General features: G+C 51.3%; 6 protein-coding genes across 6 annotated transcripts; 4 read left to right on the forward strand and 2 right to left on the reverse strand.

The window, feature by feature from the left end:
• Positions 1-29: 29 nt before the first annotated feature.
• arg2 (acetyl-CoA:L-glutamate N-acetyltransferase) lies at positions 30-2,534 on the reverse strand. Its single transcript, XM_073709135.1, has 3 exons — positions 2,310-2,534; positions 2,085-2,249; positions 30-2,028 (listed from the first exon to the last, which is right to left on the reverse strand). Exons 1-3 carry the CDS (start codon positions 2,358-2,360, stop codon positions 118-120), a joined length of 2,127 nt encoding a protein of 708 aa, XP_073565123.1. The 5' UTR covers positions 2,361-2,534; the 3' UTR covers positions 30-117.
• Positions 2,445-4,233, forward strand: BJY04DRAFT_211425 (D-mandelate dehydrogenase-like dehydrogenase; the record flags this gene model as incomplete). The annotated part of the gene is made up of 4 exons (XM_073714402.1): positions 2,445-2,466; positions 3,166-3,647; positions 3,701-3,779; positions 3,821-4,233. The coding sequence occupies 4 exons, from the start codon at positions 2,445-2,447 to the stop codon at positions 4,231-4,233; spliced, it is 996 nt and encodes a 331-aa protein (XP_073565124.1).
• A 137-nt stretch (positions 4,234-4,370) lies between these two features.
• On the forward strand, positions 4,371-6,001 carry BJY04DRAFT_166557 (polyamine acetyltransferase). Its single transcript, XM_073709136.1, has 3 exons — positions 4,371-5,134; positions 5,192-5,644; positions 5,699-6,001. Exons 1-3 carry the CDS (start codon positions 4,742-4,744, stop codon positions 5,720-5,722), a joined length of 870 nt encoding a protein of 289 aa, XP_073565125.1. The 5' UTR covers positions 4,371-4,741; the 3' UTR covers positions 5,723-6,001.
• A 691-nt stretch (positions 6,002-6,692) lies between these two features.
• BJY04DRAFT_202435 (putative GTPase NOG1) lies at positions 6,693-9,244 on the forward strand. The gene is made up of 4 exons (XM_073713203.1): positions 6,693-6,786; positions 6,852-6,960; positions 7,023-7,124; positions 7,183-9,244. The coding sequence occupies exons 1-4, from the start codon at positions 6,766-6,768 to the stop codon at positions 8,916-8,918; spliced, it is 1,968 nt and encodes a 655-aa protein (XP_073565126.1). The 5' UTR covers positions 6,693-6,765; the 3' UTR covers positions 8,919-9,244.
• A 393-nt stretch (positions 9,245-9,637) lies between these two features.
• Positions 9,638-11,526, forward strand: BJY04DRAFT_232765 (MFS transporter; the record flags this gene model as incomplete). Its single annotated transcript, XM_073719800.1, has 5 exons — positions 9,638-9,844; positions 9,892-9,926; positions 10,017-10,772; positions 10,827-10,951; positions 11,008-11,526. Exons 1-5 carry the CDS (start codon positions 9,699-9,701, stop codon positions 11,524-11,526), a joined length of 1,581 nt encoding a protein of 526 aa, XP_073565127.1. The 5' UTR covers positions 9,638-9,698.
• Positions 11,527-11,637: 111 nt separating this feature from the next.
• On the reverse strand, positions 11,638-14,006 carry BJY04DRAFT_202439 (putative bifunctional fatty acid transporter/acyl-CoA synthetase (FAT1)). Its single transcript, XM_073713204.1, has 5 exons — positions 13,554-14,006; positions 13,348-13,503; positions 12,147-13,299; positions 11,920-12,069; positions 11,638-11,861 (listed from the first exon to the last, which is right to left on the reverse strand). Exons 1-5 carry the CDS (start codon positions 13,837-13,839, stop codon positions 11,690-11,692), a joined length of 1,917 nt encoding a protein of 638 aa, XP_073565128.1. The 5' UTR covers positions 13,840-14,006; the 3' UTR covers positions 11,638-11,689.
• Between the last annotated feature and the right edge of the window lie 152 nt (positions 14,007-14,158).

Here is a 14,158-nt window from a genome sequence, read left to right on the forward strand (position 1 = left end):
GGCGGTGAAGTTGATAAGAGTATAGAAGCTCCAACAGCAGAGGTATCATTAATCCAAAAGACATTATATGGTTTATATATAGTCTATTCTCTATGTGCAAATGTAAATAAGTATAGATCAATCAACGACTCCTGTGTCATCTGCCCAGCTCGGCTGAATACTTCGGCAAACAGCCTCGTAGTCACGGAACTTTTGAGGCTGGTCAGGTAGATCAGGAGTCGTCCAAAACATGGTCCAATTGGTATCAGCGAGCTTCCACGAACCCAGGGACCGCTCGAAATACCATTTGTTCACAGGATTGTCTTTGCGGCTACGCCAGCATACGCCGCCAGGGAAGCATGTCCGGACCATGGCATTGAAGACAATGTCCGCAACGCCACCGGCTCCCTGACTACGTTTGAGGACTGCAAACTTGTCAAGGTACGGCACCATCCTAGCTGTGCTAGCTTCGCTTCCGTCATCTTCTACACCTGGAGGTAGTTCCCAGGTCAGTATAGCACCGCCTTCATACTCACCAGCAATAATTAACCCCGCTAATCGACCACTGACTCGGTTTAGATAGTCTTCGACGTCGAGTTTGCGGTTAAAAGAGTCTTCGATCAGGTGTACGAGGCGGGGCAGATCAACTGTAGGATCTTTGAGGCTGAGGTCCGGACGTGTCTGAGCCGTCCATACCTGAACGCGCGGATCAGGAATGAGACTAACGGGCATTCCCCGCTTGACAAAGGTGGTAGGGGGCGCAGGGAGGTGAAGTGAACCACGTGCACGCCGGCTCAATGGTAAAGATGATGAAAGTAGTGGCTTATCGGTGAGGAGATTATGAATGAGAGGGTTTCGTTGTCGCCGAGTTCCGACAGACAATTGCGGGGAGGTAGCTTCGGGTGAACGTGCAGAGTTCGCAACTTCCAAAGGAGACGTGATTATACCAGATGATGCTGATGGTAGCATAGCCAGAGCTTGCTGTGAGAGACGTAGGTTGTCCAAGTGGCCATCAATTGTGCTCTGTGCAACACTAAGTGACAATGGATCTTGCTTGGAGGGCGCAGAAGCAAGTTCAAGATTGGCAAATTTCGAGAATGGGTTACTATCCGTAACGGAGTCGGCTGCGTTGGCCCCGATTTGGCTTTCGGCTGCCGGTTGGCGGACCTGGAACAGCTCTCGCTCAATGCTGTCAAATTCCTGGTCCATGTTGATGAAGGCATGAGACGTTTGCGGTCCCCTGAACGCTGGAACACCGCCAAGAGGGTCCAACACGATGACTCGATCCAGAGACACCTCTTTTTGTAGCTTGCTGATATGCTGTGCTGTGACCATGGGATCTTCATCGGGGTCTGGGGTCAGAGCTAAACCAGCAAGCTCCTTTGTTAATGCAAGGACAGCATCATTGGCTGGGATTACCAGCGCCTTGGGCACGTCCTCTGTGTATGCAATCGGCGCGGTAATCAGTATTTGACCGTCCCGTAACGGGCCAAGAAGCTGCTTTCGCGAAGAAACAGTCGGTATCTCTGGAGTCCTTGCGGAGAAAGATAGCACCGAGTCTATATGAGCAGCTTTTGAGTCTGGCTGAGCGTCAACTGCTGTTGCAATGCGGCCTGCCTGCTCCGTAGCTATCTTGCGAAGCGTGATAGCATCGTCATGTGAGCCTGGATCTACCACGACGCAACAAGCCATCCCCAGCCGATTAAGCTGGGAGAGCGTCTTGGCCACACCACCAAGTGTATAATCATCCAGAAACTGCGGTGTTTTGATCTTGAGAAGAGCCAGGTGTAAACGCTCCGGTATATCCTCTCGCGCTGGTGTCGGTGTTGAATCTTGTCTGAAGACGGGGCTTTGGTAGACAGACCTCGATGCGCCGTAGAAAGAGCCCAAGTTGACTCCGGAAGCTAGTGAGTCCGCGATGCTCTGCTCGATCGGTTTGCTCTCGACTTTTTTTGGAGGCTTCGCTTGGTGCTGGGCTTTGAGGCGGGCGAGGTAGGATCTGGCTTCTCGTTTCGTGGAGGCTGAGTTCAACAAGCTCATAAAAAATTCCTAAGCAAGCGGCATTAGTTTGGCTAAAGGACTTAACTAGGGCTATATGCGCATACCCTATCCAGCAACTTCTCCTTAGCTCTATGACCGAGGCGGTCATAGCTTTTACTGGTGGAGGAGAACTCCGCGCTCTGGTTGACTCTGCGTTTGCACGAAGACGAGAAACACCGACGAGGGATCGGATAAGCTTCATCACTATTGCCTGTAACAGTCGCGTGCAGCTAAAATAGAAAGGGGTTTGTTAGCGACAATTGTAGGTGAAAGAGGCGGTATGCTCATACCTTGAGCGGGGACTGAGTCGCCCGCGACCAGGCGAGCGCCCTCGAGCTCATGGTTCAGTCGTGAGGGCTGTGGGAGCTCATTCCAGGTACAGGTGCCAGGGACAAACAGACAATAAGGCTCCTCAGGGAACCGGAATGGCAGAGAACATTGTGGGGAGTAGTTGGCGGGTCGAGGAAGAGAGAAAACTGGGTCGATATCATGAGGGAAAATCAGTGAGTCAATGACGCTGTCACGCTGCAGCCACTCCCGCTCCGTTTTCGGCTGCGTCGATTTCTCCCGAGGCCGACCACGCTCAGCTCTTTGTCTGGTTGAATTGAGGGATTTCTGAAGGATCAGGTACCACATTCATGATGCCAATTTTCAGAACAACCGTTATTGTTGACAAGGGGTGGTGAAGATCATTTTCGAAGTGGAGATGCTGAGAGGAGCGGTAAACTGGGAGGGTTTGGATAAACGAGGATTTGGGTGTCTTGGACTCTTGGATGTCGAAGCTGTCGGCTCGGGAATGCTTCAAATATGACAGGCGATCGACGACTCCCCATCGATATCATAATCTGAATCATATAAAGAAGTGCTACTGTGACATTACAATGGGTCTTCTACGGGATACAGCCGTTCTAAATCATTCAGGCTGAACTATATCCCGCATATTGTCCACTACTATACAATAAAGTACTTCAATTGGCTGTCGGACTGCTGTCGGGAATCGGGGTGAAGGCCGAAGTCATACATATATTACCAGCGACTTTCAGTATAATTTAGAAGCCACTCTTATACTTCTGGCTTGTCGCCTATGACATTTCCAGTATCACCAATCCTCCGCAGAACCCTCGAGACAATGTCATTTTAAACCAGGGCTCCTCCTCATCGGCCGACTTCAGTACTGTCAGTCTGAATGGAGTGCGCTAAGGCTAAAGTACAATCTTCTCCAGTTCCAAGGGGATAGGCAGCAGTTCCTTGAGAAATGTCAGTCTGGCGCCTTTAACGGCGTTGTGGGACTGTATAGGACAAACTCAATCGCCGAGACAGGCAACTTTGATCAGACTCTTGTTTCCAAGCTTCCCAGCACGCTAAGATATATTGGGCACAACGGAGCTGGTTACGACAACATAAATGTTGACGCATGCGCCGCGCGTGGGATACGGATCTCGAATACGCCAGGGGTAATCGCGAATGCAACGGCAGACGTGGCCATGTTCCTGATTCTGGGCGCTCTGCGTTATGCAATGATTCCCCTTGAAGCAGTCCGGAACAACGAATGGAAAGGCAATACCCCCACTGGCCGCGACCCTGAGGACAGAACTCTGGGAATTCTAGGTATGGGAGGCATCGGCCAGGTATGACTGCAGTACCTCATATTCAGGCCGATGTATGTGCTGATCGAGGTCAGGCACTTGCACGGCGAGCGAGGGCTTTTAGTATGAAAATCATTTATCACAATCGTACTAGGCTCCCAGAGCAGAAGGAGGGTGAGAGTATATGGCCCAATTTTCGCGCGAGTGCTGATTAGTTACTGAAGGAGAGGCTACCTACGTGACCTTCGACGAGCTTCTGCAGCAGTCCGATATCATGAGCTTGAACCTACCTTTGACTGCTGCGACGCATCATCTCATTTCGGAGCCGGAAATTCAGAGAATGAAGGACGGGGTGGTCATCATAAACACAGCACGTGGACCATTACTCAATGAAGACGCTTTGGTGAAGGGATTGCAGTCAGGCAAGGTAGGGTCGGCGGGGCTGGATGTCTATGAGAAGGAGCCCGAGATCCATCCGCAGCCCGTCAGCAACAGGAGGGTTATGCTTCTGCCACATTTAGGAACGACAACTATAGAGACGAAACGGAAGATGGAATTATTGGCGATCAACAATCTGGAGAGTGCATTGGATAAAAGCGAGCTGTTGACACCAATCGCGATGTTGTAGTTGACTGTTGGAACAGGTTGGAGGCGGGAGTAGAGATAAGTTTAGCAATAAGAGTGGAGGAACACGCGATAGGCACAAGATAAAGCACAAGCCTCCTGTCCAGATGATGCCCCGCAGGCGGGATGAAAACTCTTCAAACTCAATCACAAAAATCCCTGCAGTTGGCAAAGAAAGTGTACGAAGTACGGCGATAAGGACTAATGACCAGGATCAACCTGCATTCTGCACGATCTAGCTAAGAGATTCTCGGCCCTGAGCGATCAGATTCTGATTGCAAGCCTTATCGCCTGCATTATTGTTCTCGACCCACACACGCATTTTTTTCATCGGAGACATCTACCGCGGCGGCGTCGTCCACTTTGCCTTTCTCATCGCTCCTTCCAGACCCTCATTGAACTTTCGGGTCTTAGCAGACTCCCATTATCTTCCTGCATTTCCCCGCCGTTGCTCTTATATATAAGACTCGAACAATCTACCGCCTGCTTACCTCCTGTCTCACATCCCAGCCATGTCTGACCAGTCACATCACCAATACCCCGATCACCCCATCAACGGGCTTAAGCCGCTATCGAATGGAGATGGATACCACTTGCCTGTAACCGGTAACGATCTCTCGCGCTCGGAGGGGTATGACTATAACTCAGATCATATTATGGCCAATGGCCTCCCCTTGGAAGAGACCGATGAAGAGGACGAAGAGGATGTCGATGAGGACTATGTCGCCGTTGATCACGACGATCTGAACGAATACCCCTACTGGCTTCGCCGCCCGCCTGTGCACCAAGCCTCAAAACTCGACGAGTTGCATCCCTTTGTACAGGTTCTGACCGAGTCAAATGTGGAGGATTGTGTTGCCGTGGAAGAGGCGTTTCCCGAGCCAGAGCGCTGCTCGCGTGAGAAGGTACCTATCGTGAATTTGGAACATGTTGTCAAGATATACTAACTCGCTTGTACACAGTTCACGTATCGCCTCGGAAGATGCCCTGAGCTTTGCCTCGGTCTATTCACCTTGCCCGTCCTGCCTCAAGGCCAGCCCAAGCCTCGCCCTACTCTCGTCGGACATGTTGTCGCCACCCGGACATCTATCCCTTACGTTACTGATAAGGCTATGGAGCTCCCCGCCGATTGGAAAACTGAGCGCTCAACCGTCGTCGACGGAGAGACTGTCGGCCACGATGAAAACGGTAGTACAATCGCAATTCACTCTCTCGCGGTCCTCCGCGAGCACCAGGGCAAGCAAGTCGCAAGCACACTCATGAAGTCATACATCCAGAGAATCCGTGAGGCGGCGATCGCAGACCGCATTGTGCTCATTTCGCACGATCACCTTGTGCCATTCTACCTGTCCCTTGGATTTGAGAACCGCGGACCGAGTAAATGCCAATTCGGTGGTGGTGGCTGGACCGATCTGGTGAGTCCCATACTTTTATGTCATACCTTTCTTACTTCTTGCTAACGTTGCTAGGTTCTGGAATTCCACCCCGAATGAGTTGTCCGCGTTACAATCCCTCTGTTCTGTGATGCCCTTGTTACGAGTTCTCTTCTGGTTTTGACTAGCATCTTCTTCTCTTCCTTTATTTCCTTTCCTCTTGTATTCATTCCCATCAATGCATGTTCATGGATTGTGCAATTTGGTCTCTCGATGTGGTTTGCTTCAAAAAGCAATGGAGTTCCTGGGGCTACGATATTATCTGCTATGGTACGGTGACCGGATTGGTTTGGTCAGGGCAGGCTAAGTGTTTATCATAGATACTTCGGTAGTCAATGTATTCTAGCAGGACAATCTGTCGAAGTAATCTGTATGTATCAACACACATGGTATCACGAGGTGCTAGTGAATACAGTCTCTTTATAGCTTCTTGATTCCTTGTCTGGATGGACGTTTAGGATAGCGTCTAGGCCACTGGACCACGCATCGCGGGCTAGGGCGCTGTAGAAGAGTTGGACGTGACTAGTTTAGGCGCATTGGATTTGTTTGGCGAAGCTCCAGCCGGAGGCCATACAACTCTCCCCAGCTTCATAGGAATCAGTAATTACGCGGGAAGCCATGGCTCAGAGATTAAAGAGGTTGAATGGTGTAAATGGACGAAGAGCATTCAGGATGGAGCGAGGAAGCTCGCCCTTTTACGTTGTACAAACAATTGTACTCCGCACAAAACAAAGGGTGAGAATACGACGCAATAGCAAGCCAAGTCTGGAGTGATGGACTCATGCATCCCGACAGCGCCTTATGAGCGGGGTTTCTCGAGCAGCTGGTTAATTGATGATAAGTGTCAAGTCCCTCAAAGGCACTGGTAAATATGAGTCGATGTTGAATCACTCTCGGTTAGTGAGCAGACAGGCTAGACTGGAGACAAGAAATTGCAGAATCCCCCCACATTTGTTCACCGCCCACCAAAAATTCTGCCTCCGACCGCCTCCCATAATTTTTTATCGATCGGTGCTGCTATCTCAACTCGCTCGCATCGAAGTCGGGTTACCGTTTGAGAGTCTAATTTTTTCTCTGTTTGACTCTGTCACCAGGTGCCCATCATGAAGACTACGTGGAAAGATGTAAGCGCCTCGCCTTTTTCTGTTCCTGACGAAATTATCATACTAATATTATCACCGCTTGATAGATCCCTCCTGTGCCCACCCACCAGGAATTCCTGGATATTGTTCTCAGTCGTACACAGAGACAGCTGCCAACCCAGATTCGTGCGGGCTTTAAGATCAGTCGTATTCGAGGTACTTTGCGTCCATGATATCCCGTGCTGTGAGTTGGGTTGTCTAATCAAAATCTCTTCCAGGCTTCTACACCCGAAAAGTCAAGTTCACACAAGAGACCTTCGGCGAGAAATTCCAGGCTATCCTTGATGGATTCCCTCGTTTGCAAGACATTCATCCTTTCCGTAAGCCACCGATTCTTCTTTTTTTGTCTAATTTTGGGACTCCTCTCACAAAATACAGACAAGGATTTGATGAACACCCTGTACGATGCCGACCATTTCAGAATCGCTCTCGGTCAAGTCTCAACTGCGAAGCATCTGATTGAAACCGTGTCTCGCGACTACGTCCGTCTAATAAAATATGCCCAGTCTCTGTTCCAGTGCAAGCAGCTCAAGCGCGCAGCTCTCGGTCGCATGGCCACCATCTGTCGCCGCCTCAAAGATCCGCTCGTTTACCTTGAACAAGTTCGCCAGCATTTGGGCCGTCTGCCTTCGATCGACCCCAACACCCGAACCCTCTTGATTTGCGGATACCCAAATGTTGGAAAGTCCAGCTTTTTGAAGAATATCACCCGTGCAGATGTCGATGTTCAGCCATATGCGTTCACAACGAAAAGTTTGTTTGTCGGTCATTTTGACTACAAATACCTCCGATTCCAAGCCATCGATACACCCGGTATTCTCGATCACCCTCTCGAGGAAATGAACACCATTGAAATGCAGTCCATCACCGCCATCGCCCATTTGCGGTCCGCCGTTATGTACTTTATGGATCTTTCAGAGCAGTGCGGTTACTCTGTTTCCGATCAGATCAAGCTTTTCCACAGCATTCGCCCTCTGTTCGCTAACAAGATTGTTTTCGTTGTGGTGAACAAGATTGACGTTCGTCGACCGGAGGATCTCGAGCCTGAGCTTCAGGAGGAGATGCAAAACATGCTCAAGGCGGGAGATGTTGAGCTTCTGCAACTCTCTTGCACTACGACTGAGGGTGTCACTAACGTGAAGAACGCGGCCTGCGACAAGCTGCTCGCGGAGCGTGTCGCTCAGAAGCTTAAGTCCGGAAGCAACAATGCTGGCACCCCTGGTGGCAGACTCGGCGATGTCCTTGCCCGTATTCACGTCGCGCAGCCTATGGGTGGTGCTCAGCTCGAGACATTTATTCCGGATGCCATCAAGAATCTGAAGAAATACGACAAGAACGATCCGGACCGGAAGAAGCTGGAGCGGGATATCGAGGAGGAGAACGGTGGTGCTGGTGTCTACAACATCGATCTCAAGAAGACATACATGCTCGCCGACGACGAGTGGAAGCACGACAAGATCCCCGAAGTGTGGAACGGAAAGAACATTTACGATTACGTGGACCCAGATATCGAGGCCAAGCTTGCTGCTTTGGAGGAAGAGGAGGAGAAGCTCGAGGCGGATGGATACTACGAGTCAGACGAGAGCGTCGAAGACGCCGAGGATGCAGACACCCGTATGAAGGCGGATCTCATCCGCGAGAAGCGCACTCTTATGCGCAACGAGGCCAAGCTCCGCAAGTCTCTCAAGAACCGCGCGGCCATCCCTCGCAGTGCCAAAGCCAAGAAGCTTACTCAGATGGAGAACGCCCTCGACTCAGCCGGCTACGATCCCGAGGCCGCTGTTTCTCGTGCTCGTTCTCAGAGCCAGGTCCGTGGCCGCCCACTTACCCGCAACGACGATGCCGGCGACGCCATGGACATCGACTCCAACGACCCCCGTGCCGCCATTGCCAGAGCCAAGAGCCGCGCTCGCAGCCAGGCTGCTACGGATCGTCTGCACGACGGTGTTGTCGACGAGACATCCCGCTCCAAGGCCGAGCGCCTGAAGAAGCTAGGACAGAAGAAGATGAACCGCATGGCCAGACAGGGAGAAGCCGATCGTCACCAGACCGTGTCACTCACCAGACACTTGGTTGCCGGCAAGCGTGGTATGGGCAAGACACAGCGCCGTTAATCTTGCATCTGCATTGCATCTGCATCTGCGTCTCCTGCGTCCTCATCCTGCTTTCGCCTACGATACCGATGCTACGTTCTCCCCTAATACCTCTTATCTCCGTAGTACAGTCCCTGTCCTTCTCTACATACTCGTCATGATCATGGGTCTCAAAAAATCTCCGGCGTTGGGAGGGTTGTCGTTTCTGTTGTTTGTCTTCTCTATGATATCTTTTCGCGCTCTATAAATAGGTGCTTGGATGGAATCTTGTTGGGGTTCCATGCCGTACGAATAACCTTACGTGGTTAGAGGTTGATTTGTTGAATGGATAGATCTCTTTTTTTCTCTTATTGAAGTGCTTCGTAGCTCTTCTAGAGTCATATCTTAACTGTAGAGCAACGGCAGAAAGGGTGTAGTTGTTCTCTGATTACCGTATCTGAGTCCTCAAATATTGAACTGCAGCCTTGGAGCCACATCCTCTTGTTTTACACAGCGTCTATCTAATTGACTGCGCAGGGCATCCGATACGTATATAATCGCTCCAAACTCAATGCAACGTCGATTCTCCACCGATCCACGCCCCGCACCATAGATCGTGCTCGATCACTCCTCGTGAATTTGATTCGCCGTCTAAAACTCGTGCTTAGCGACGCCAGTGATGGCCTAGCCTTATCGCTTCAACCCGGGGTCCGGAGGGGTCAGAATCAGGTCTTTCGACTGAGATTTTTCACGCTCTTTCTCTCTATTTCCTCAACATCTTGAGGGATACATTCGGCGCTCATCTCTCAGTCAGTCGATACCATGGCCGCTCTCATAACCCCAGATGATGGGAAACTCCAGGACCCTATCGTCCAGAGCGTTCCTGATTCCGAAGCGCAACTCACGGCTCCCGACCAATTCGACGAGAAATACGCCACCACCCGATCGGAGATTTGGGCCTATTATGCGTGCGTGAAGTTGAGCTTCCAGAGATCCCTTTGCTGAACAGTACTAGCTACTATATTGGAAATAATGGGCTGTCTCTGTTCAGTAAGTTTGTCCTCCATAGTTAGCCAGGATAAAGACAAGAACCTTGGCAAAAGCTTAACCACCAAAGTGTCGTATACTAACAAGAACCAGACTTCGCACCAACTGCCTTCCAAAACCTCCTCTACCAAGCCGCCGGCGATTCAGGGGTGTTGCTCTTTGCCGGCAGAGAGCGCTCAATCGAGAGCATCGTCCTCCTGTGCAACGGCATTTCCTTCGCCATCCAAGTCGTCGTCTTCCTCGTAATCGGCAGTTTCGCAGACTTCGGGACCTGGCGACCGAACATCCTTATCGGACTTTCGCTTGTCGCGTACGGGATCGGATTCGGTTGGTTGGGCGTCCACGACGCAGAGAAATGGCACGTCGCTGTGGGGTTATATATCGTCGGCCTAATCGCGTACCAAACAACATTAACCTTCTGGACGGCTGCGTTCCCCGGTCTTGCACGGAACACGCCCGAGATGAAAGCCAAGGCGGATGAGTTCCAGGCTGGTAGTATATCTCGCGAGGAGTATGACTTTGCGGACACGATGAAGAGGAGTCAGCTTGCGAATGTGGCGTTCTATGTACAGTCTGTCGCGGAGATATTCATCCTCGCGATTATCGTGGGGATTATGTTCGGCTTGCGAGTTGATGATAGCGAGGCGAACAACAACTGGGGGCTGAGCGTGCTGATTGCCTTTGCGAGTGGTGTTTGGGTGCTTGTTTCTGTGCCTTGGTTTTTGCTCGAGAAGAGAAGGCCCGGGCAGGATACGGAGGGGAGGAGTATTGTTGTTGCTGGCATGAAGCAGATCTATGTTGCAGCAGGCCAAATCTGGAGGTTGAAGCAGAGCTTGCTTTATCTTGTCGGTGAGTTTGCTTTTCATACGCCAAGAAGAATGTATATGCTAACCACGATGTTAGGGTACTTCCTTCTCGGCGACTCCCTCAACACAACCGTTACCGTGATCGCAACACTCCAGAACAGTATCGTTGCATACAACACCCTCCAACTGACATACCTCTTGATCGTCGGGATCGCAGCACAGGTACCACCCGCCCAACCCCTCTCACACACCCTCGACCTCAGCTAACAACCCCCCAGGCAATCGGCATCCACACCTTCTGGACCCTCCAAAAACACTTCTCCCTAACTCCCAAAACCATGTTCAACATCATCGCCATCTCCATAATCCTCCTCGACACCTGGGGCATGATCGGCAACTGGACGTCAAAGTTCGGCTTCCACAACTCCTGGGAAGTCTGGGCCTACCAAGCCTTCTACGGCCTCCTCGTATGCCCCTGGTACAGCTATTCCCAGATCCTGATCTCAGAAGTAACGCCGCGCGGCCACGAGTTTCTGTTCTTCAGCCTGTTTAGTATTGTTGGGAAGACGAGCAGTTTCATCGGGCCTTTGGTGTCGAGTGCGATTATTGATCGTGCGGGGGAGAGCAAAAGGGCGGAGTCGACGCCGTTTTACTTCTTGTTTGGGCTCAGTGTGCTTTCGGCGGGGGTGCTTTGGGGGTGGTTGGATTTGGGGGCTAGTAGGAGGGAGCAGGGGGTCTTTTTGGAGGAGGAGAGGAAGAAGAAGAGGGTGGTTGGTAGGGAGGAGGAGGTTATATAGAGTATATCTACATACGGAGTATTGCTTACTTATATAGATGGATTATTGTTGCTTTATCGGAGTTCGACTGCTAGGTCTACATCTAGAGCAGATATACTACACAATATATATCTATCTTATATAGTATCGAACCAAGGAATCAACCCAAAACTCTTTAAGGGTATCACAGCTTCGCAAGCCCCGTCTCAATCAAAACCCAACCAGCTTCATCAAGCTTCTCGTATTTGGTGCCATTCAGCCAGTAGAGCTTGTCGCCGTTCCAGTCGGTCGACGGGTTCCAGCCCTTCTTCGTCAACTCGCCTTTGGCCTGTTTGAATGTGACTCCCGTTGCAACCCTGCGACATATATATGTTAAAAAAAGTGCTTGGTGATATATGGTGAAGAAAGACTCACTTCTCCGTCAACCGTACAAGTCTCGGAAGCGCATAAGACGGCACACCCTTCTTCTTTAGCTCAGGGTAGAGCCTCCCCATGAACTCCGCCGCCGCAGCGTCGGTGTGCTCCTCTAGCGTGATCCCCGCGGCACCGGCTTGTCCATCGTACCTGGAGATAGTTAGAAACGAGGCATCTAGGCATCGACTAGGGGTCAAAGTTAAGGTGGAAATGTAAAAAAGACATACGAAGTAAGCTTGACGCCATAAACAACTGCATCATGAACGCCCGCAATCGCACTGATATGATCTCTGATCTCCCCCGCACTGACGTTCTCGCCCTTCCACCGGAAGGTATCGCCGACACGATCCTGAAATTTCACCCAGCCGTCGAAATCCTGCACGAGCAGATCGCCCGTTCGCTGGAAGAGGTCGCCCTTCTCGAAGACATCCCGGAGGAGCTTTTCCTCCGTAGCTGCCTCGTTCTTCAGGTACTCCGTGAGCATGCCGCGGCTTCTGACACGGCCAATGGCTTCGCCCTCTTCACCGATTTTAGCCCTGATGCAGAAACCGGTCTTGGGGTCTCTGTAGGGAAGCTCCGTGTCTGTGTCGTATTTGACGATGATTGTTTCGTCCTCGAATAGTCGTGCGATGGGGCCAGCGAAGCCGACTTTGCCGGCTCCCCATGAGCCGAAGCCGAAGTTGTCGTATTTGGCGATTCCTTCGGTTGAGCGGTAGAATTCTCGGATTTCAGGGATGTTGAAGCGCTCGCGGAAGCGTTCCCAGATGTCTCCTCGGAGGCCGTTACCGCCGGCGACGATACATGAGTGGTTTTGGTCGTAGGGTGATGGTGGGGTAGCCATGAGGTATCTGCATAGTTCTCCGATGTAGAGGATTCGGGTGGCTTTGGAGTCGTGGACGTCTTTCCAGAACTTGGATGCTGAGAACTTGCGCCGGATGCAGAGCGTGCCTGCTGTCCCTACCGAGTAGCACAGACCGGTGAAGTAGGCTGTGCCGTGGAAGAGTGGGAGGGAGCAGTATGTGCGAATGGGGAAGTATCTTGAGGGGTTGTTGACGTCTTGTGAGAGCGGGTTTGAGGTTACCATGTCCCGCATGTTGCGGATGGCGCAGGCTTTGGGCTTGCCGGTGGTTCCTGATGTGTAGATGAGGGCTGATAAATCAGCGGGTGTTCGCTTTGCGGCTGTCACGGTAGATGGCGAGTATCGTTGTAGGTCTGCAGATGTGACGAGCTCCGATACTGGAGAGATGGGAGAGATGCCGTCGAAAGATGATATGTTGAACGATAGATGAGGTAAGTCTGAGCACACAAACTGCGATAAATCAGGGGTGGAAATGATCAATTTGGCGCTGGAGACGTTGAGACAATGGATGAATGTGTCATCTGGCGGGCCGTTAGATTTGATCTTCTACTCACTTGATGAGTACATACCTCTCAGATTGATGTTAATCATTGCGGCAATAGTGCCTAACTTTGAGAGAGCATAGATAATAGCAACCATCTCGGGTGAGTTTGTTGTAAAGACTCCAACAAAGTCACCAGCATGGATATCCCTTTCTTGGAGCAGGGCGGCCAGCCGGTCCGCAACTGCATGATGCTGTCAGTATGCTAAACTGCTTGAATGACGGAGAACGTACGGTCTTTCAATTCCGAGTAAGTCCATGTCTTTCCCTCAAACCATAGAGCTTCGGTTGAGCCCTGCCCGTCTACATCGACAACGCGCTGGAGCAATCCATAGACAGTTGTCGTACCCGCCAATTGAGCAATACGCTGATCCAGCCGCTTCGCCCAAGCTCGATCATTCCTGAGAGTAGTAAGGTCTGTCGAGATTGAGAATTTGGCATTCAAATAAGCACCAGCCGCAACAGAGAGAGCAGAGGCAGCGGCCACGGCAGGGACACTGATCTCAGAGAGGATATCCATGATGTTCACCGAGCGTTTGCTAACAACACCGAATCCAAAACGTAGGAGAACAACAAAATGCTAAGCGGTCATGCTAGTCTTTTAACCTGAAGCTCTTGAATTCCACCAGCCCGAGTCAGGGACGGAATCTGGGGACGGGAACTGAAAGTCGGGGATTTGCCGTGCACCGCGTTGGCACGGGGTGGCAGTGGGTGCAAAGCCTCCCAGCTGTCGGCCCCAGGACGAGACGGTAATCGGAGACATGATGACTCCGAATTCAACCAAAAGTACCGAGCCTGCAGCAAGTGCCAAGTTGTAATTGACGAGTTCCAAGCCCAAG

This window comes from Aspergillus karnatakaensis (assembly GCF_047715665.1).
Source record: "Aspergillus karnatakaensis strain CBS 102800 unplaced genomic scaffold BJY04scaffold_85, whole genome shotgun sequence".
NCBI classification, from domain to species: domain Eukaryota; kingdom Fungi; phylum Ascomycota; class Eurotiomycetes; order Eurotiales; family Aspergillaceae; genus Aspergillus; species Aspergillus karnatakaensis.

Bases quoted from the DNA above. Each gene is read 5' to 3' on its own strand.
- BJY04DRAFT_166557 (XM_073709136.1), top strand. From the start codon at position 4,742: ATGTCTGACCAGTCACATCACCAATACCCCGATCACCCCATCAACGGG. The intron at 5,135-5,191 runs GTACCTATCGTG...GCTTGTACACAG, and splicing joins AGCGCTGCTCGCGTGAGAAG to TTCACGTATCGCCTCGGAAG. The intron at 5,645-5,698 runs GTGAGTCCCATA...TAACGTTGCTAG, and splicing joins GTGGTGGCTGGACCGATCTG to GTTCTGGAATTCCACCCCGA.
- BJY04DRAFT_202439 (XM_073713204.1), bottom strand. From the start codon at position 13,839: ATGGATATCCTCTCTGAGATCAGTGTCCCTGCCGTGGCCGCTGCCTCT. The intron at 12,070-12,146 runs GTATGTCTTTTT...AACTATCTCCAG, and splicing joins TATGGCGTCAAGCTTACTTC to GTACGATGGACAAGCCGGTG. The intron at 11,862-11,919 runs GTGAGTCTTTCT...TATATGTCGCAG, and splicing joins CTTGTACGGTTGACGGAGAA to GGTTGCAACGGGAGTCACAT.
- arg2 (XM_073709135.1), bottom strand. From the start codon at position 2,360: ATGAGCTCGAGGGCGCTCGCCTGGTCGCGGGCGACTCAGTCCCCGCTC. The intron at 2,250-2,309 runs GTATGAGCATAC...TTTCTATTTTAG, and splicing joins CGACTCAGTCCCCGCTCAAG to CTGCACGCGACTGTTACAGG. The intron at 2,029-2,084 runs GTATGCGCATAT...CCGCTTGCTTAG, and splicing joins AGGAGAAGTTGCTGGATAGG to GAATTTTTTATGAGCTTGTT.
- BJY04DRAFT_202435 (XM_073713203.1), top strand. From the start codon at position 6,766: ATGAAGACTACGTGGAAAGAT. The intron at 6,961-7,022 runs GTACTTTGCGTC...AATCTCTTCCAG, and splicing joins TAAGATCAGTCGTATTCGAG to GCTTCTACACCCGAAAAGTC. The intron at 7,125-7,182 runs GTAAGCCACCGA...CACAAAATACAG, and splicing joins GCAAGACATTCATCCTTTCC to ACAAGGATTTGATGAACACC.